The sequence below is a fragment of the Vipera ursinii genome (assembly GCF_947247035.1).
Source record: "Vipera ursinii genome assembly, chromosome: 1".
Lineage (NCBI taxonomy): Eukaryota > Metazoa > Chordata > Lepidosauria > Squamata > Viperidae > Vipera > Vipera ursinii.
The window spans coordinates 239,907,142-239,928,446 of NC_139512.1; the positions used below are offsets into that span (position 1 = coordinate 239,907,142).

Below are 21,305 nucleotides of genomic sequence, written 5' to 3' on the forward strand. Positions count from 1 at the left end.
CCACATATAGAATCTTACTATAGTCAGATGATTTATTAGCAAGCACAAATAGGTATAAGTGAAAGTGGAACTATTATTAGAACTTACTTTTCTCACATAAAAGGCCATAGAGGACACAACTTCTACTACTACTACTACTACTACTACTGATCCAGTTTCAGAGTTCTGATGCTCCCATACTATTCCTTGATCACATGACACATGTTGGAGACTTGGTAACTGGCTCACCTTTACAGCCGGTTGCAGCATTCCATGGTCACATAACTGTGATTTATGATGGGGTTTGTTTGTTTTTTCCTGGTTTCCAGACTTTTTGGACATTCCAGCAAAGAACACCCCTTAGGACACAGGTCTACAACCCGCGGCTCCGGAGCCACATGCGGCTCTTTCAGCCGTCTCCTGCGGCTCCCAGTCCTCTGCCATGTGCAGTCCAAAAAAAACAAACAAACAGTGGGACTAAAAAAGTTCAACCAATCAATTCAAATATGCAGGGTAGGTGCATATCTTGCCTTAGCTCCACTCTTCAGTCAAACCCTGTTCTGCGCATGTGCGCATGTATGCACATGCGCACACATTTTTTGCGGCTCCGTTTTTCCTTTTGTGAGGGAACCGGTTCCGAGTGGCTCTTTCACTGTTTCAGGTTGCTGACCCCTGCCTTAGGAATACTGTACATGGGTTCGCTTAATGACCACTGTAAAAAGTGATAAAATCAGGTCCCTGGAAAATGCCAGATACTAGCTTTCTCTTTATAGGAAAAAAAATCATTTGGTTGTTTTGTTAAAGGTAAAACAGACACAAGGATATTTCAAGCCTTCTTCGAAAGCTTCTTGCTGTCATTTCAGAAATGTAGAAAATATGCTCTCAAAATTAAAACAAAACTGATGATTTCACCACTAATAAGCCCCCGTTTTAAGTTGGCAACGCTCGCCACCACGCCCCACGCCACGATGGGTGGCTTCCATATCCAATTGGCAATTTACTATTGGTATTGGAAAGATAAAAAGGAAGCTGCTTAGCCAGGAGACAAGATCCGATTATGTGGTTGGAGAACTCTGAAGTTAACCAATGGAACTCTTTTTAGGAAAAAAAAAAGCATTGCTTTATTTGATTTGAATGAGTTATAATCCATTTTATAACCCATTTTTCTACTCTGGCTAATACTCAAGGCAACTATCAAAATTCTGAAACGAAAAAGAATATAAAAGCTAAAGGTGCAGATTTATATTATCAGTAAAATTGCATTAAAATAATGTAAGAGGCATAGGATGACCGTACATTCCACAATCTGAGAACAATGCAAGAAGAACGCCCTGGCTTGCCTAGCTGTTATTGTGAGCTTCTTCAAAAGAATTCCTTCCTCAGATCTTAACAGCTGGGTAGGTCTGCAACAAGATGAGGCAGTTTATAATAGATATGGAGATTATGATAGACTATGGAGATTCTCAGTCATCCGGGTCATGGTTGTCTCAAAGGTGCCTCTTCAAGAGGCAACTGGAATTGAACAGCCCTCTTTCAATAGAGAAGACATGTCAAACACAAGGCCCAGGGGCCAAATCCGGCACGCGAAGTGGTTTCATGTGGCCCCCGAAGCCATCCTGGAAACAGTGAGGGAACGGCCCCCGCTGCCTTGGCCCTGGCCCAGAGACCCTCCTTCTGCCAGAGACCCCCAGATCTGTCCCACTCCTGCCCAGGCCCCCATAGGCACCCTTGATGCCAATGATGTAGAGCTAGCCATGCCCACCCAGTAGGCCATACGCACTCCAGCTGCGCCCACCCAGTAGGCCGTGCCCACCCTGGCCATACCCCCCCGGCCCCCCCGAGGGCAACCACAATGCTGATGTGGCCCTCAATGAAATTGAGTTTGACACCCCTGCAATAGAGGGAGAGGGATACAACATCACCTATCTCCAGTCTACAACACATTCCTTTCAGCAGTTCCAAGAAGGCTCCACACCCACTTGCACCACTCAGGTGACCTTGAGGACACAGATAAACCTCCACGTGGGTCTCAGTGACTCTCTAAAACACAGGTGTCAAACTTGCTGCGTCACGTGACATGTCGCAACACATCGCGGCTTTTTTTGCATTGCTGGAGCTGGGGTGGGCGCGGCCTCCGTATGATGCAACTGGCCTGCGGGCCGGCAATTTGACACTCCTGCTCTAAAAGAATGCAAATGACCAGCTGTCTGCAAGGAATATAAATCCTTCCATTCCCTACCATCCAGTCAGAGCTGAAGAAGCTTCTTGGCTTCTTCAAATCAAAGAATCGAAATGCCTTCAAAGAAAGAAAAACAAGAACGTCCAGTTGCTTCTTGAAAAAGCATATTTGAGACTAAGACTCGTAACTTACCAAGATATAGATGGTGTGATCCATCCCTTGGATGCTGAACCTAAATGTGCTTCTAGAAAATGTGAGTTCCATGAAGCACCGGGCTATAACTGTCTGTATAAAGGAAGACCTGTTTTGGAGCAGAAAAGACAATTCTTTATAAAATACCAACAAATATCATTATTTGAAAAACTAGCAAGAATGTCAAAGAAACATTCCAGGCCCAAGTAAACAACCTTTTTAAACCAACCTTTTTAGATCCCACCTCCTGTATTTTATATAGTTTATATTCTCCTAGGATGTGCTGCTGAAATTTTACATCAGCTGAAAACAGGGAAGAAAATGTCGCCCTCATCAATCTGGGAGAACTGAGGCGGTAAATGGGAGCCTGAGGGCCACATTCAGCTAGCAGTCTGCCCATTCATCTTCTAGGGCATTTTTTTCTCATCCTCACTGCCCTTCAGATCAATCAAAACAACATTGATAGGACTTGGGGCCCCAGCCTAATGGGACAGCATCAGGCTGCAAAAGCCACATTTGACCAAGTCACATTTTAGCATGTTCTAATAGCATCTCTATCTTTCTTTGGACTCTGCTGGGCAGCAGCAAGTATGAAACACAGCAAGAGAAAAACAAGGAATTTTCTTTTCCTATTAAAAAAGACAGGTCAAGAGAAGAAGAGGCAAGCATAAAATTCAGCTGTGGTCAATACAAACGAATCTTTGGTGATAAAATTGGCTCTGCAAATGGAATTTTTTACATTTTTTTAAAATCCCATTTATATCCTGCCCTTCTCCGAAGACTCAGGGCGGCTTACAATCTAAAGCACAAATCAATGTGCTTAGCAATATTTAAAGTTGTTGTCCAAAGCAGTTTGAATTTTTTAAGAATACCTATCCATCTGTTCTCCTGCCCTCATACTACTACTACTACTACTACTACTACTACTACTACTAATAATAATAATAATACCGTATTTTCCAGCGTATAAGACAACTTTTTAACCCATGAAAATCATCTCAAAAATTGGGGGGTCGTCTTATACACCCAGTCGTCCTATACGCCGGAAAATCAGCGAGCCCGGGAAGGCACGCCCTCCCCTCTCACTGTGGAGGAAGCAGGGCAGACTGGCATCTGGCGGGAGCCGGCAGGGCAGTCCTGCGCACGCACACGCTCCCCGGCTGTTAAGGAGCACTCCTTAGCAGCCGGGGAGTGCGCGCGTGTGCAGGACTGCCCTGCCGGCTCCCGCCCGACGCTCTTCCCTCTTGAGGCAGGATCGCTCCCCGGCTCCTAAGGAGTCCTCGGGGATGCTGCCTCAAGAGGGAAGAGTGTCGGGCGGGACCCGGCAGGACAGTCCTGCACACGCGTGCACTCCTCGGCTGCTAAGGAGTGCTCCTTAACAGCCGGGGAGCGCGCGCGTGTGCAGGACTGCCCTGCCGGCTCCCGCCAGACGCCAGCCTGCCCTGCTTCCTCCACAGTGAGAGGGGAGGGCGTGCCTTCCCGGGCTCGCTGATTTTCCGGCGTGTAAGACAAAAAAATCTTGAAAATCATCTCAAAAGTTGGGGGGTCGTCTTATACGCCCAGTCGTCTTATACGCCGGAAAATACGGTAATAAAGTTGGAAGGGACCTTGAAGGTCATCTAGTCCAACACCCTGCTCAGGCAGGAAACCCTATACCATTTCAGACAAATGGCTGTCCAGTCTCTTCTTAAAAACTTCCAGTGTTGGAGCATTCACAGCTTCTGGAGGCAAGTTGTTACACTGATTAATTGTTCTAACTGTGAGGAAATTTCTCCTTAGTTCTAGGTTGCTTCTCTCCTTGATCAGTTTCCATCCGTTGCTTCTTGTTCTGCCTTCGGGCGCTTTGGAGAATAGCTTGACTCCCTCTTCTTTGTGGCAGCTCCTTAGATATTGGAACATTGCTATCATGTCACCTCTAGTCCTTCCCTTCATTAAACTAGACATACCCAATTCCAGCAACCATACCCAATTCCAGCAACTTCCATCCTTCCACAGTTACAAAAACACTTTTTCCCTACATCATAATAAATTGCCACATCTATTTTGACTCAGAATGGGTCCAAGACAAAGTATCTTAGATTAATGAAAGCATGCATCAATCTTTTTCAGATTGCCTGCTGTAAGTATATACTGGACCCACAGTATGAAGGAAGCCAAGTGTCCAACACCAGCAGAGCAAGGGTCTATTTCAGATACTTACAAGTACTCCATATAGCTGCAATCACATCACAGTTATGTCGGAAGCACTGAGGCACTTCCAGGTGGAAAGGATTAACCGTTACCCAGGGGATGCCCAGTTGGGTGCTCATTTCATGTCCTCAGCAGGAGCTAGAGTGAAGGAGGGGAGCTCACCCCACCCCATGGCAGCACTCAGGTCTCAAATGTGGGCTTCCTAACTTCCAACCCAGCATCCTAACCACACAAACCATTGTCCTCCTGAACAATTGCAATGACTCCCAATGTACACTTATTCTTTTTTTATTAGTTTATAATATAAAATACAAAATACAAAACAAAATAATAGGAAAATGGGGGAGGGAAAAGGGAAGGGAAAAGTCTAGAAAAGAGGGGGGGGGAAAGAAAGAAAAAGCGTTGACTTCCGACTCCCTTTGGTGCAGTAGAATAAGATAAGATCAAACCTCAGCTTTTTTACTTTTACACTTATTAGTATACACTTATTCTTGTTTATACTACATTTTTGATGTCCAGTGTGGTGCAGGCATAAACCATATGTTAAAAATCCTCCTTATTTAATAATGGCAACAGACTAAATTCTGTGATTTTTCCCTCCAGAGTGATGTGCTTTAGTTAAATGTCACTCTACAATTAAAAAGGCAAGAAACTTTAATGAATCCGAAAGCTGCATAGGCTAGAAAGTGATGGCTAGATACCAGCTTTTAATTGGCAATTATATGATTCATGGCAAAAATTAATTAAAGCAACATTAGGTTTGCATAATGTGCCACTGATTAACCCTAACCCTTGCTACAGCAGCAAGTGAATGATTTTGGTTGGGGACTTATTAATTCTGTTGTAAGCATACTAGAAACAATGATTTTACAAGGGCATTGTCAAGATATTAAGAACAGTTTCAAGGATAGAATAACCAGTATAAAAATGTGGGTGGACAGTCCAGAAGAACAAAGCATACTTCTGGTTTTAATAAAACAGTGGATTTGGCTTTGCAAATACAGCAAGAGTGAACTTAATTTGTTATCAGCTACCAAAGTTGTCCAAACCTTGTTTGGAAAGAAGAATGAGGAATGGAGCACCATATCTCCAAAGCTATAAAACAAAGCTAAAAACCCTTCCACTCTTTTTAAAGTTACACAAAAGTATTTTTTTAATTGCTAAAATTTTGTAAGAATGTTAAAACAATGCAAAATTTCTATGTTCTCATATGAAATCTCATAAGATTTGGGTGCTTTATTTTTAATTATTGCTTTATTTTAATGTTCCAAGTTCACTCATTTATTGTGCAGAACCACACCATGGTGCCTGCCATCTAAAAAGATTGCTATGGGAACAATCAAGCAAAGAACAAGGTCCAATCTTTTCTATTTACCTCTTGAACAAAAGGACAAGATTCCGTTTTTTGGAGCTACAGATGTGGCCAAAAGTATTGGCACCCTTTATTTTTTCCTAAAGAATCCCAAGTTGCCATGAGACACAAATAAATGGCATCCACCATTTTTTATTCCACAAAGCAAGAATGTATGCGCTTGATATATGACATAATGTATTCCTATAAAGAATAAAATAAATGAAAATGGCATAGCATAATTAATAGTATCTCTTACAAGTTAAAAGCCATTATTGGATTTAAGTGAGGTATACTTATACTTTTGGACAACTCTGTAATACAGAAGAGAGATTGTGCCTTTAAAATTGGCCATTTGAAATCTAAGAAATTGATATAGAATCATCTAACAATCTCCAAGATCTTTGATTTCAGTGTTTATATCCCCTAACATCACACCCTAATTACACACCTGAAACAAAAAGAAAGAGAGTGGGGAAAACATTTTTAGTGATTACACAATTATCATTACTTAATACAGGGTTTTAAATTAATTTCCCCAAAGACAGCCATGCCTATCAAGAAGTTGCTTTACATACAGTATTTGACAAGCCATGTCAAGTTAATATAGAAATGCATGATACTACCTTGGTATTATGTAAAAGCTGTCTTCAGACGGCTGAACAAGCAATTCTGTGAAATAGTATTTTATGACACCTATGAGGGGAAAAATGAAATCTTTGTGCCATATGAATTAATGTACAATGAAAATACAGCTTAAGTCAGTAAGTCATGAAAACGTAATAAAGAAACAATGATCAAGTTCAAGGACATGGATCACATAGAACTAAGTAGATAAGAAAGGAGCCACAAGGAACTAGGACTGGAGAGAAGGGAGTCAAATAAATATTAAACCAGCCTCTGCTGCCAACATTGCAGTAATTTGTATCCTATCCAAATTAATTCCTTATGTGCCCATACCAAACAACAAAATGGTATTTGTTTTCTGCTTCCCCTTCCTTTTATCATTCCTTCTTTCTCCAGCAGAACCACCACAAACACACCAATTCCCTCACAAAATGAAATCAACTGGGAAAGTGTTAAAAAATTAAAATTGTTATCTCTGGTAACTCTTAATGGACTTTTGCTGAGTGACAAGGTTTTTAGGTTTTATTCATAAATAAAAGATGAGGCAAAAGAAGAAGAGGTCATATAACTGTATTTTAAGACAAAGCGGTAAGTTACTAAAATTATTTATACTTGCTCTGATGAAAGGAGAAGTCACTTTTTTATATATTACTTTTCTTTTTACTATATTTTTATTTTCTTTTTTTCCATCTTGTCCAGTTTTAATTTTTTTTTAATTTTTTTATTCTTTTAGTTTTCTTAGTTTGTATCATTTTTTTAATCTTTGTCACTGAAATGCTTAATAAGTTGAAATATACCAAGAAGCATTCCAGGATCAAGAGGTTTTTCATTTTCAAAAAGGCAATTACCCCGTATATACTTGAGTATAAGCCGACTCGAGTATAAGCCGAGACCCCCAATTTCACCCCAAAAAACTGAAAAAAATTATTGACTCGAGTATAAGCCGATCCGCCGTTCTGCAAGCCTCCGCCGCCGGCGGAGGCTGGATCCGCGCTCTGCAAGCCTCTGCCGCCAGCAGAGGCTCGATCCGCCATTTTGCAAGCCTGAATACACATTCGGGGCCTGCGCGTTCCCCGGGCAAATCGCGGCACCCAGCAGGCGAGGAAACACGCCCGCTCCAGTCACCCCCCCTTCCCTCAGGAGACACAAAGCAAGTGACCGCCCGGAGCTTACCGAGGACTTGCGCGCGGCCGAGGCTTCGGTGCTTCCAGGATCGCGCATACCTCTCCCAAGCCGCCGCCGTCCGGAGACTTGCCGAAGTTTGGGGAGGTGCGCGCGCACCTCCCCAAACCTCCCCAAACGTCGGCAGGTCTCCGGACCTCCGCGCCCTGCCTGCCTGCTTCTTTCCGCTGCCTGGCTGCCCTACAATGTAACCCGCTTCATGATCGAGTGCAACGCCTGCAAGGACTGGTTTCACGGCAGGAAGGGGATCTCTGCCCTAGAGCGGGAGGGGGGAGGGAAAGGGGGGGGAGGAAAGGCCCGATCGCTTTGTGTTACCTGCCGTGAAACCAGTCCTTGCAGGCGTCGCACTCGATCATGAAGCGGGTTACATCATAGGGTAGCCAGGCAGCGGAAAGAAGCAGGCAGGCAGGGCGCGGAGGTCCGGAGACCTGCCGATGTTTGGGGAGGTTTGGGGAGGTGCGCGCGCACCTCCCCAAACCTCCCCAAACTTCGGCAGGTCTCCGGACGGCGGCGGCTTGGGAGAGGTGCGCGTGATCCCGGAAGCACCAAAGCCTCGGCCGCGCACAAGTCCTCGGTAAGTTTTTTTGTTGACTGGAGTATAAGCCGAAGTGGAATTTTTCAGCCCAAAAAGTGGGCTGAAAAATTCGGCTTATACTCAAGTATATACGGTAGTCAAAATGATAAGTATATTAATTCAGAGCACAGCACACCATTAAACACATCTTATATGACTGTCAGTGGGAACAGATTATAAATCCCATGCTCCTTTTCCGTTTTCCAAAGGCAACAGGCTGACTACTATTGGATGCTAGGCAACATGACTCTTTGAGTCTGGTTCTTCTTAAGAATTACAGTTTGGAGCTGGAGCAACCTCTTTTCGCCTAGACCTGATCCTGTTCCTCTTCTGACATGGAGTCAGGGCTTTTTTTCCTCATAGAACGCTCAGAACGGAGTTCCGGCACCTTTTTTGGATGGAACCTTGTAGGGTAGGCAAGGCAGATTGTATAACATGTGTGAGTTCCAGCACCTTTTTCTTTGACAAAAAAGCACTGCATGGAGCTATGCAATAAAGAAAAACTTAACCTGTTAAACTTCTGCATGTCAGTCATGTATTAAAGGTCCAAGAAGAGGATGAATTGGAAAAATATGCGGCAATTTCATAAATATTTACATTCTGCTACTCTCACATTTCAGGGATGCTTGTATTATTCAAGCGCATTATTAATGCGTACAGAATTGAAACTGTTCCCAAAAGATTTTAAAATTAGGCTTTAACAGTCCAGCCAAGTGATGTGGTAGGGCAGCTTTTCTCAACCCGGACCACCCAGAGTCATGTGTATTTCAGCTCCTTCCCCCCCCCACCCCCAGTTCCAAAGACAGATGGCTTTTGCAGGGATTTCTGGGAGTTGAAGGCCATACTTTTGAAAGTCACTGAGGTCAGGGTAAAAGCAGAAACACTTTTGGAGAGAATCTGAACTCACCAAATTCTAATGTATCTTCAAGTACTTCTTACTTTTTCTACAGAGACAAGTGGTGAGTTGAAGTGTGTGTTTGTGTGTGTGTGTGTATTTGTGTGTGTATGATTTCTAATGTCTCCCTAAAGCTACTCAATGCCTTTCTTTCCTCCTTCCTCAGCACTATCTTTGTCAAGAACTCCAAAGTACAGGTAGTCCTCAACTTACGACCACAACTGAGCCCAAAATTGATGTTGTTAAGTGAGACATTTGTTAAGTGAACTTTGCCCCATTTTATGACTTTTCTAGCCACATTTGTTAAGTGAATCACTGCAGCTGTTAAATTAGTAACACAGCTGTTAAGTGCATCTGGTTTCCCCGTTGGCTTTGCTTGTCAGAAGGTTGCAAAAAGCGATCATATGACTCCGGGACATTGTAACCATCATAAATGTGAGTCAGTTGTCAAGCATCCGAATGTAAATCACATGACCATGGGGATGCTACAATGGTCATAATTGTGAAAAATGGTCATAAGTCACTTTTTCCAGTGATGTTGTAACTTCGAACAGTCACTAAATGAACCGTTGTTAGTCAAGGACTACCTTTATTCCTCACTCTGAGAAAATAACCCTTCCAATATCTTCTACTATAGGGAAACTGTAAGAGTAACCAAATTTTGCTTTGTAAACTGAAATCACGCAGAAACAGTTTAAAGTTGTTTCAAAATGTCCCTTTTATTCACTCAACCTCTTTCCATTTCCAGTCCCCAGCAACTGTCTTTGCTTTTTCTGTTCCCTTCTGCTATATACTAAAACACAAAAATATCCTTTTGCTCATTCCAAAAAAAAGTGAAGTCTCCTTTGACTCAAGTTCAACAGCTAGTGTCATCATAGATATCCACATCCTTTGCTTGGCAAATATGCAGAAGGAGTTTGCTGCTTCCTTCTTCTGAGATGTATTTTTCTTCCCCAGTCTAGTTAACAGAGAGAAACGGTTCGGTCCAGTTGTTAAGGCAGCAGGTTAAAAAGCCGGAATCCATGAGTTCAAGTCCTGCCTTAGCCATGAAAGCCAGATTGGGTGACTTTGAGCCAGTCACTCTCAGCTCAACCCACCACACAGAGTTGTTGCTGTGGAGAAAACATGAGGTGTGTTGCGTTTATCTGCCATCTCGAGTCATTTGTACATATATTAAAAGCGAGATATAAATGTATGCATGTGTGTGTGTGTGTGTGTGTGTGTGTGTGTGTGTGTGTGTGTCCTGGGACTTCTTAGGAGCCTCCCATCCGAGGGCTAATCTTCCAGTTAAGTTTTTTAAGGTCAGTCAAAGTTACCCAGCTGCTGTACCCTAGCTAGATATTTTTTGTTAAAATAAGGAAAAAGAAAACAAATAAGGTGTCCCCTCCTCAAAGAGAGGACAGATTTCTTGGGGAAAGTAGGGGAAACGGTGTTACTCTGCTCCGGAGTGATAGGAAAACAGCAGCCATATTTTATCATAGAAAGAAGCATGTGGTAGTGAGACACACAACGGAAATAGCAACTCTTCACATAATTCTTTGAGATGGCTCACTTTACTTCCTGAGAAGTAGGGGTATCCCTGACTTTGCAGGTACATTTATAGTATTCTTTATTATTATTATTATTATTATTATTATTATTATTATTATTATTATTATTATTATTATTAATTATTATTATTATTATTATTAATTATTATTATTATTATTATTATTATTATTATTATTATTATTATTATTATTATTATTATTATTATTCCTCCTAAATCCAGACAAATTTTATGGTTGCTTAATGAAAATATATTTGGAATAAAAGAACAACCTCAGCCCTTTCAAACCCATCTAAAAACAGCAATTTTAACAGGTCATTTCAAAACCTCTCTAACAGTAGGTGAACTAAAACAGCTTTCAAAGATTTTATCTGAGAATTCAGTACCTGAGGGCATAGCTTCTCCCAACAACGTCTTGCAGCGCTTGCAAATTATACTATTTGCCTGTGAATTCTGCAAAGCAAAGGAAAAGATTTAAATGTCTTCTTGTTTGGTAGATACATGAGGAGAAAATCTGTTTAAAATTTCTACAAAAAAATTCAATCTATTGGACAATTTTCTCCTGTTATACTCCAGACAAATTAGCCCATGTCTCTTTCAAACTCCCAGCATGAACATATTAAGAAAGACTATTATAATTCCGTAACAATGACCAATCAGCCCTTAAAAATTACTGAACGGGATCCCCATTACTGTCTACAATAAAAAGCCCACTAGCGCACAGTCATTAAACTGCGAAGCTGATGATTTATTCACAGAGAACATTTTATTAAAATTGAGGCATGGCTGTGTGTTTTCAATAACCCAGAAGACTGAAGACTTCACCATGAATTCCAGATTCATGCATGGTAGAAAAGTACTAGCAGTTTCAGAATCAAATTACCAAAAGCTATTTGAGAAGAGGTATAATTGTCAAGCCCGCATGTAAGATGTAACCTGCTCTAGTAATTCATGAGCAGACCTGTAAGTCATGTTGTGTTGTGATTCCTTGCCAGCCAGTGGATCCGGCAGCTGAGTCTGAGGAATCAGATAAGGAGGACATTAGAGTGACATTGAGATTCAGAGGAAGGCTCTGAGAAGCTCCAAGACTTACAGTCGGATGAGGAGCCTGGCCTCTCTACTGGCACTCAGGCTGAGACACAGCTGGGAGCCTGAGTTGGACAGCGATGAAGAACAGTTGAGACAAATCCAGGATGCACAAAAGCGCAGGCAAGAACAGCGAGTAGGACAGAGGAATGCAATGGGGCAGCTCCAAAGGCAAAGGAGAAGGCATTAGGAAGCCATGCCTTGGCTGAATTATAAAAGGGAAGGTGTGGGAGGTGCTGGTTGCCAAAGGCAATTGTTCGTGTTGAGGACTGAGTTTCTGTGGACTGTGTTTGTTTGCCTTGGACACTGACTCAGGTCTGTGAGAATAAAAGGGGTTGTTTTTTTCTTGCGGTTCCTGCCTGATCCTTGGAAGAGGGGTTTCTCCTTGTGAGCATAACAAGGACTCACATAGGCTGAGACAGAACATGTCAATTGAAATAATTACAGGCAATCCTCGACTTACAACCACAATCAAGCCCAAAATTTATGTTGCTAAGTCAGACATTTAAGTGAGTTTTGCCCCATTTTACAATCTTTCTTGCCACAGTTGTTAAGTGAATCATTGTAGTTAAGTTAATAACATTGCTGTTAAGTGAATCTGGCTTCCCCATTAACCTTGCTTGTCAGAAGGTCACAAAAGCTGATCACATGACCCTGGGACACTGCAACCGTCATAAATATGAACCAGGTGCCAAGCATCTGAATTTTGATCACATGACTGTGGGGATGCTGCAAATGTCGTTAAGTGCGAAAAACGGTCACGAGTCAGTTTTTTCAGTGTCGTTGTAACTTTGAACGGTCATTAAATGAACTGTTGTAAGTGGAGAACTACCTGTATTTCCATTTTGCAACATCCTGGGTGAGAAAGGGAGGAGGAAAGTGCAATGGCAGGACAAGTAACTTCCTTTGCAGAAGACCCATGACATCTCCAAATGGCCAGGCAAGTGTGACAACCCTTTGAAGAGAGGACATGGATTGCTGCTGCCAGTTCAAATAGCCTGAGCCAGATGGACCAATGATGTGACACCTTGTTTGTAACACATTTACCTTTAATTGATAGGTGAAGGGAAAGAAAGTCAAAGAGAAGAACTGCCCACATATTATTAGGTATACTCAACACTTTGAAAACAGAACTCTGGACCAGGATAGAAGGCGTAGTTGCAAAGTCATTTCCCAACTTAAAGCATCCTGTTATGTCACAGCATGCACAGTCTTACTGTGCTGAGGTAACCCAGGAGTAAATAACAGTAAACAGTAGTTTGTCATTAAATGTGGTTTATATTACACACTATCTACAAATATACAGTAGAAACAAAATACATACACGTGGTCCTTCAGCAAACTCCAACATACAGCAGTTACAGCAGTCAAACAGACGAGAGAGCACAGCAGCAAAAAACTTCCCTTTTATACTCAGGCTCTTAAAGGGATACACACACCTGTTGAGTCATTCCTATGATTGCATCATCCTATCACTGCATCATCCATATTACATTACATTAGCTGGTTAGCCTTTAAATTATTACCGTGACATGTTATTTTTATACCACAAAAAAACAGCAGAGCAAAGTTAAACAATTCCAGATCGCTGGCTTTTGATGACTCATTATCACTTAAGGTCCCACTACACAACCTGTAAACCCCACTTTTTTTTTTAATCCTATCCTTTGTTTTGGTAAGGATATGAGCTCTCAAGATGAAGAGTGACTGAAAGATGCACTACTGTATGTGCTAAAGAAACAGACAGTTTAGTCCAAAATTACCCAGTGAACAGGAGTAAACAGAGGGGTAAATCTACATTGGTGCCCTACAGAACTGTTAGATCAGAATTTCCATAATCCCCACCAGCTTGACTGTAGTCCAACATACTTAGAAGACAACTGTTTTCATTGCCTAGACTAATAAAAGGTTACACAGTTAAGGTTCCTCAGAAGAACCAAACATGGACTTGAACATACGCCTTTTTTCAAATTTTACAAGCAGTCCAAAGCCAAAAATCTACATAATTTTGAATCTGTGCAACATAAATTCCCAGCAGAAAACCTAATACTAAATTCTGTGTTAAAATGAACCCTAATTTTATGGCATGAAAGAGCAATTATTCTAGTCCATATATCTGGCACTCTTTATCTATGGCCTCATTTTCTGGTTTATTGATGTATCTAGAGTTTAAAATATGTGCTAGAATTTAGTGTCTATAATACATACAGCTTTGCATATTTTGTTTTTGCCACATCTTTTGGGATACTACAGAAATTATAATGTGGATGTGTTTTTTTCCACAGTCTCATTATCTGTGATTTCATTATCTCAGGTTGCTCAGCTGGAAGAGAATTCCTGCAAATAACAAAGGGAATTTATATACAGTATGCAAGAGGACTAATCTTGATTATACTTTTGCTGAAAACTATGCTAGGTAATTTAATATTATAAAAGAAACCATCTGGACTGGAACTACGTCTGTCTTGTTTTCAACCGTATCCAAGAATATGGCTTTAAAACGAGTATTTATTGATTTAATGTATTTCTTTTTATTAGATTTAGAGACTGCCCAGTTCCAAAATGACTCTTAGTCATGCTAAATATAAATGACACTAAAAATAAAAGAATTAAAGAAAAATAATAAAAAGAAAATCACAAACACCAGACAGCCACACTCCCGCTGATAAGAAACATGCCAACAAACTCAAGAAATATCTTTCCCAGGAGAACAGCAGGTTTTTAAAGACTCCTGGAGCATCATGAGGATGGGAGCTATATAGATCTCTGGAAGAATATTAGGAAGCCTCATGTATAACTCTACAACAGTCCCACTGTGGGGCCACTAGAATATCAGTGACTGGACGGCCTCCTGATCCACGAACTAGAAATGTAATCTGTGGTTATCTCCAAGCAGAGCTGACAAAGGTTTCTCAAACTCTGAAGAACCAAGTCAACTCAATCAGTGCCTCCAGAATTTCCACAGTTCTTTGTATTGTTTGAGGCACCAAGTTCCTTCTCTCTGCTGTCCTATCTACTTCTTAGTTCTATGGACCATGAAATCTCCCCTTCTGAGGCTTCTCCTGTTCTTTTCATCTTACTGCACAACATGCAGAAGCTCTTAAACATGGAAGGTTTTTCTTTTTCTTTTTAACAAAGCCTTTGTGGCTAATTGTTTTTGGCTTAGTTGCTTTTGTTTAATTCTTATTGTCCATTAATTAATTCATAATGAATATAAGTAGCATACAGTCTAAAACTTTTTCTTACAAAATAAACATTCAGAGGTTATGTTGCATTTCGCACACAATTCTGATGTTACCACTCTGTTGTCCAATATATTTTCGTCTGATCAGAACTTCATGTAATGATAAAAAAAAGTCATGCACCAAGAACTCCATGGTTTTGCTGGCCTGAACAGAAATAACAGTATGTTTTTGCCACACAAATTAAATCAATGTATCTTGTGTGACAACTTTCAGCTGTTGGCTAGCTGCACACTATTTCCCCCCCACACACACATATTTCTATCTGAAAATGTCCTTGATATTGTCTGGAAGAAAACATTTTCCTCAAGAGATAAGCAGTTAGAACAATTTGAGACCTTGGAGCATTTAAAATTGTTGTGTGATGATTTGGACAAAAGTTGTCTGAAGCACAGGAAATAGGATGGTGTTCAGTGGCACACAGGTTGGCACACAAGCAAGAGCACCTGCTTCAGGGTTCATTATTCAATGACTTATCACCTGCTGAGACTTAACAAAGTGGGTGAAACGCTCCATTAAGGAGTCCTGTTTCAAGTGATCTGGAGGGCTGGCCTCTCTCTGTGACGGCTGTTTCACAGATCAAGTTATTGCCTGATGTTACAATTGTCAAGTGATGAAAATACACCTCAGCATTCTCCAAGATTTATGAAAAACAATAGCCCTCAAATAATAATTTGTTCGTGTATAGGGAAGAAGCAAGGGAAGGATATTACAGGCTTTTAGCTCTTTCAATTATAGATACAAGGGTTTGGATTCTGTTCATGATTTTATGGAATGTTATTGATTTTTATTGTTCTTGGGGGGGGGTTGTTTCCAGATAACTGGGAACTCTCAGTTCTCGTTTACAACCAGCCAAATTAAAAATATAGTACCAATATAGCACTGACCTAAATGAAAATTTAAATCGTATATATTTAGGATCCAATCTGGGTCGGTCACTGGGACCACAGGTTTAATATTCTGAGCTTCTGGACTCATGCTGGACCCCATCCTCAGGGAACTTCTCTCTAGCAGAGAGAAGAGTGTATGCTAGAGCAGAGTGTATGCTAGAGCGAAGTCCCCTAAGATGGCCTCCAGCACGAGTCCCAAAGCTCTGGTCCCAGTGACCGATCCAGATTGGGTCCTGCAACATTATCCTGGGGCATGTATATTGGCCTTCGTTCATATTAAATTAATTATATAATGAAACATCTGATATTCTTTGAATAAGAGCTGACAAACAGATGCAATGACTGTGTAGTTTTGGTGGCACTTTTTTCTTTTACATTAATAGTAAATAAATAAATAACATGTACTTCCTTTGTTCAAACTGACATTTAAATCAGTAAGAGCTTGTTAAAAATGAATAAGGCTCCCTATAAATCTAGCGATGCAATTATACACGAGCCACTGACTTTCTCACCTGTTCCAAACAGACTTGGGTGGCAATAGGAACATCACAGCATTTTCCCATCAATAAGACTATTATTAAGAGTAATAATGAACTTAAGAGTAATACATTCTTCTGCATCCTATTTAAATAAGTTTAAACAGTAGCTCCTGATTCGTCCAAGCAAATTGTGATCAGAAATCATACTCCAATCTTTAAAAGTTCAGTATTGTTTGCCCATGCTTCAAGGAACAATTTATTTGTCTAACCCAAAGTACTTAAGGACTTCTAAGTCCACAAAGGTGCGGCTCAATTTCAGGGGAAGATTTCCAGAAGGACAGAAAGCTGTGCTGTAAAAAAGTGACTAATCTTCAAAAGCATTAAAAGCTCCAGAGAAAAAAAGCTACTTAAGCCATCTAGATAAAGTGGAAGAACTGCATTCAGATCACTCAAGACTCCAAATGTGGAGAGCCATTTTATATGCAGCGATGGATTGTACAAATGGCTATGAAAAATTTGGATTGAATAACCAGGTTTCCAAAGTCTTTAATGAGACTCACCTGGTCCCCACATAGTAACAGACTGCTGATCCTGCTTTCAAAATATTTTAGCATTGGAGGGATGTGTAATTTCCACCCTTGTCACAAAAGATGCCAAGAGTGGCCAATAAATTCCACTAAATGCTCCCCAGAAGAGATCATCATTGGATTTTTCCAGAACCAGAGGAGTGTAAAATAATTCATAGATCCCTTTGCTTTTATAATGTTCTGGTTAATTTGCCTGCAGTTCACAAAACTCTTTATAGAAGCCATACATACTTTTCATGTTGTGACAGTTTATAGTTACATACACACACACACACACACACACACACACACACACGAATATCATGTAGTAACATAAGCACATGTCATTTAACCTTACACTGGCTGAGTCTGCACATTGCACCACATTACAAAATGATTTGTTAGGCTTTGGCTTACCACAATAAGCAAACTCAAGTACTATACTAATAAACAACTATACTAATAAATCTATTGTGTTGGCTATTATGATCTCTCCAAAATCTTTTGCATACACACCAAAAACTGTTATACAAGAGTTCAAATCCAGGAACTGGGACTTTGTGACCCTCCAAATGCTGTTGGACTACAAGTCCCATAATGGCCAGAGTGTGGTGAACTCACAGTGTTTCTAGTGCCTGACTTAATGGAAATAGCAGTGATTGAATTGTGCAACTCAAAGGAATGCAGTCTTTTGTCTTATTTTTTGTAGATATTTACCAAGAGAGACTCACTACTTGTAGTCCACTCATCCTTTGAATGAAGCCTTCCAGATTCTGTTCCTGATAACTCAGTTCCTGAATTAATCAGGAGATAATTGGGCCCAAGAAAACAGTCATCGTTTTGGGGATGAAGCAGGCTGTCGTTGAAAGGATTAGGATGGCAACACCATTCATCAACCAAATCACTCCAGTTCTCAAAAGGAAGTGAAAGAACCCGGAGAAATGTCCTAAGCATGAAGAGAATGAGTTGGTTACCATAACAGAGACAACAAGAATCAAGGCTGTACAGACTGCAGGATAATTGTATGAGTAAAGAAAAGGGACCAGATTTTCTACTTGTTTCTGATGCTGAGAACCCTACATAAAAATGGAGATTAAGGGGCAAATTATAACTTTGCAGGGGAGAACCTATGTTTGTGTATCTTAGCATAATGGTACCTGGAGCACGTGGGAAAAATTGGTCTACGGCAGGGGTAGGAAACCTTGGCTCTTCTATGGCTCATGGACTTCAACTCCCAGAATTCCTGAGCCAGCCATGCTGGGAGTTGAAGTCCACGAGCCATAAAAGAGCCAAGGTTGCCTACCCCTGGTCTAGGGCTATTAATAGAATTGAATGGTGTGATTCAGTGACAGAACAGAAAGCAGCTTCCGACTGAATGTACTTCACAAAAAACAAAGTACCCTTAGATGGGCTGGATCAGGGGAGCAGACATGGTTCAAAGTCTCCTGATTTGCAGAAATTTAAAACAGATTCTTAAAGTAGCAAGTACTAGGTAGCCTTGCTTTTTTTTTTCTTTTGGAGATGCCAACTAAAATATTCATGCAGATAGGTATATATGCATTCATTCACTGTACTGAATGAATACAGATGTGACCGTGGCTAGTTGAGGCGAGGGGGGGAAACTGGTCTTCACTAATAATCCCAGTGATCAATCCATTTTCCTCTATTATTCGGACATTAAGCCATATTACATACACCATCATATTACATACTCCACCAGTGCCAGTTTTTAACTAATATTATACAGACTTAGATCAATCTGACTCAATAATAGGCAGAGTAGGGCCATGCCCATCCTCTTGTATCCCAAAGGTGCTTTTTCAAAAGGCAACTGGACTTTCTTTGTTTTTCTTTAAAGGTGTTTCGCTTCTCATCTACGTTAAGATTGAACAGCCCTCTCTCAAAAGAGGGTGAGGGATATGACCCCAGCTATCTCCTGTTTGCAATACAGTCCTTTCAGCAGTTCCAAGAAAATTCCACACCATATCTGCACTACTCAGGTGACCCTGAGGGCAGATAAATCTCCAGGTGGCCTCAATGACTCTCAGAAAGAGTGCTAACAACCAGATGGCTGCAAGGAATATAAATCCTTCCATTCTCCACCATTCAGTCAGAACTGAAGAAGCTTCTTGAATGAGAAGCGAAAACGTTTTCAAGGAAAAGCAAAGAAAGTCCGGTTGCCTTTTGAAAAAACCACCTTTGGTTAAACCATGACTTGGATGACTGAGAATCTCCACAGACATCCTCTTGTATCACTTCCAACAATGCTATAATAGATGATAAATGTTTCCCTCTTCCCATACGTATTTGCCTCAAGGATGAACTCTTAAAAGCAGAGCTGATCAGTTCAGAAGCAAAGCAATGAAAGGATGTCTACATCCATATAAAAGCTTCAATTGTACCCTAAAGAGAATTATTAAAGGGAGCCACAATGATGATTTAGTCTTACAGAAGAAATATGGACAACATGCAAGGGCTAGTTGTGTTAAAGGGGGGGGAGTGGGGAAATGGGACAATCAGTCTGAAACTAGATTATCACAGAGAAAATGGATAGGTAGCAACTAATGTCTCTGCCTTTGCTCCACATGGGTGAGTGAAAGGGGTTTATTGTTTCTACTATAAATATGTCTTCTATCTCTTACACTTAATGCTTGCTGGAATTTTGCATTAGCAGCTTTCCCAGTTCTTGCAATCAACATACGTAAACAGCTGTACATTTGTATCGCTGTCTGTGAGTCTTATGATGGTTTAAGATTTACTTTCAGACGGCCAAACAGTGTAACTTGGACACAGAATTACTTGCAGTACCAATTTCATTGATAGTTGTTTGGCAGAAGTCCATACAAGAACATCTTGGGCAAACTGCTCCCTTTATAGCCAACTGGCATCTTCTCTGTCGTGCCATATATAAACCCAACCAAGACAACATACATCTCTCTTTCACAATTAGACAGCTCAACTAATTCCAGTGACTTTTGCTTAAACGATACTCAGTTCTACATATTATTTTGCCCAAGCAAACAAATTGGTTTCTACAATAGAAAAACACAGAATAGCATATCATTTAGGGTTGTGTTAAAGCAATACATTTTGATAGCAAACAATGCTGGGGTTTCCCCCCACCACCACCACCAGCTCAAAACTTGATACACCAGATGTAATGCACAAAAAGGTAGTTTAAATAGACAGCCCTTGCAATTTCTTTTTCAGTGTTCCTATAAAGCAAATGTGCAGTGATATTTGGGATTAAGGAAGGGTCAAGGCCAAAAGAGTGAGCTGAGGAAAATTAATTTAAAGGGCATGCCACCCAGTTCCAATCTTGTGAATGGCAAGGACAGTAGCATGAAAAGTATTATGCCTATATCTCATGCAGAAAAACAATCTGTGAAAAGAATAAGCATGGCTCAATAGTCAGGTGACACAACCTCTCCAGTTCTCAACAGTCATGTTTTTGTAACCTATGCAGTAGAAAAACAGGCAGTCTCTGATTCACTAGTACAGGGGTGTCGAACTCAATTTCATTGAGGGCCGCATCAGCATTGCGGTTGCCCTCAGGGGGCCGGTTGGTTATGGCCAGGGTGGGCGTGGCCTACTGGGTGGGCGTGGCTAGAGTGCATATGGCCTACTGGGTGGGCGTGGCCAGCTCTACATCGTTGGCATCAAGGGTGCCTATGGGGGCCTGGGCAGGAGTGGGACAGATCTGAGGGTCTCTGGCAGAAGGAGGGTCTCTGGGCCAGGGCAAGGCATTGGGGGCCGTTCCCTCACTGTTTCCAGGATGGCTTTGCGGGCCACATGAAACCACTTTGTGGGCCGCATCCGGCCCCCGGGCCTTGTGTTTGACATGTCTGCACTAGTATAATGTAGCAAAGACTCTGCAGCTTCAGTTGGGGGGGGGGGGGGCGGAATCTTCTTGGCTTGCTCCTTGGAAAGAAAGACTAAAAGGAGAGAGAGAAAAAATCCCTCTTTGGGATGAAAAGCCAAATCTCCTACAGAAGCATACAGTGAACCACACAAGCATGCTAACTGAATCTCTTAGTATGTTTGGTACACCCCAATAAAATATTTTTTTTCCAATTAACTATGAACAACCTTCACATTTTAACATGGCTACCATTTTTTTTCAGCCACTGATTTTAAACAAAATCCAGCTTAAAAATGAACCATGTTTTTCATGTTGCTGGAAATCTTCATCTTCTGCCTTTCAGTTGAAAAGGTCTGAAGACAGAGAGCATTGCAAGACATCTAAAAATATTGATGGTGATAATAAAAGTAAAAAGAACAGGGGAAACAAAAACACCATTCATAGTGTACAGGAACTATTGTA

At 41.1% G+C, this 21,305-nt stretch overlaps 1 protein-coding gene across 1 annotated transcript in view; it reads right to left on the reverse strand.

The window, feature by feature from the left end:
• UBE3D (ubiquitin protein ligase E3D) overlaps positions 1-21,305 on the reverse strand; it is a 77,748-nt gene that overhangs the window by 42,594 nt on the left and 13,849 nt on the right. Inside the window, exons 4-7 of the mRNA XM_083377516.1 lie at positions 17,699-17,927; positions 11,105-11,171; positions 6,518-6,587; positions 2,351-2,459 (exon numbers count right to left, since the gene is read on the reverse strand). Of these exons, the coding sequence (XP_083233642.1) occupies positions 2,351-2,459; positions 6,518-6,587; positions 11,105-11,171; positions 17,699-17,927 (475 nt within the window). The remainder of the gene's footprint in view (positions 1-2,350; positions 2,460-6,517; positions 6,588-11,104; positions 11,172-17,698; positions 17,928-21,305) is intronic.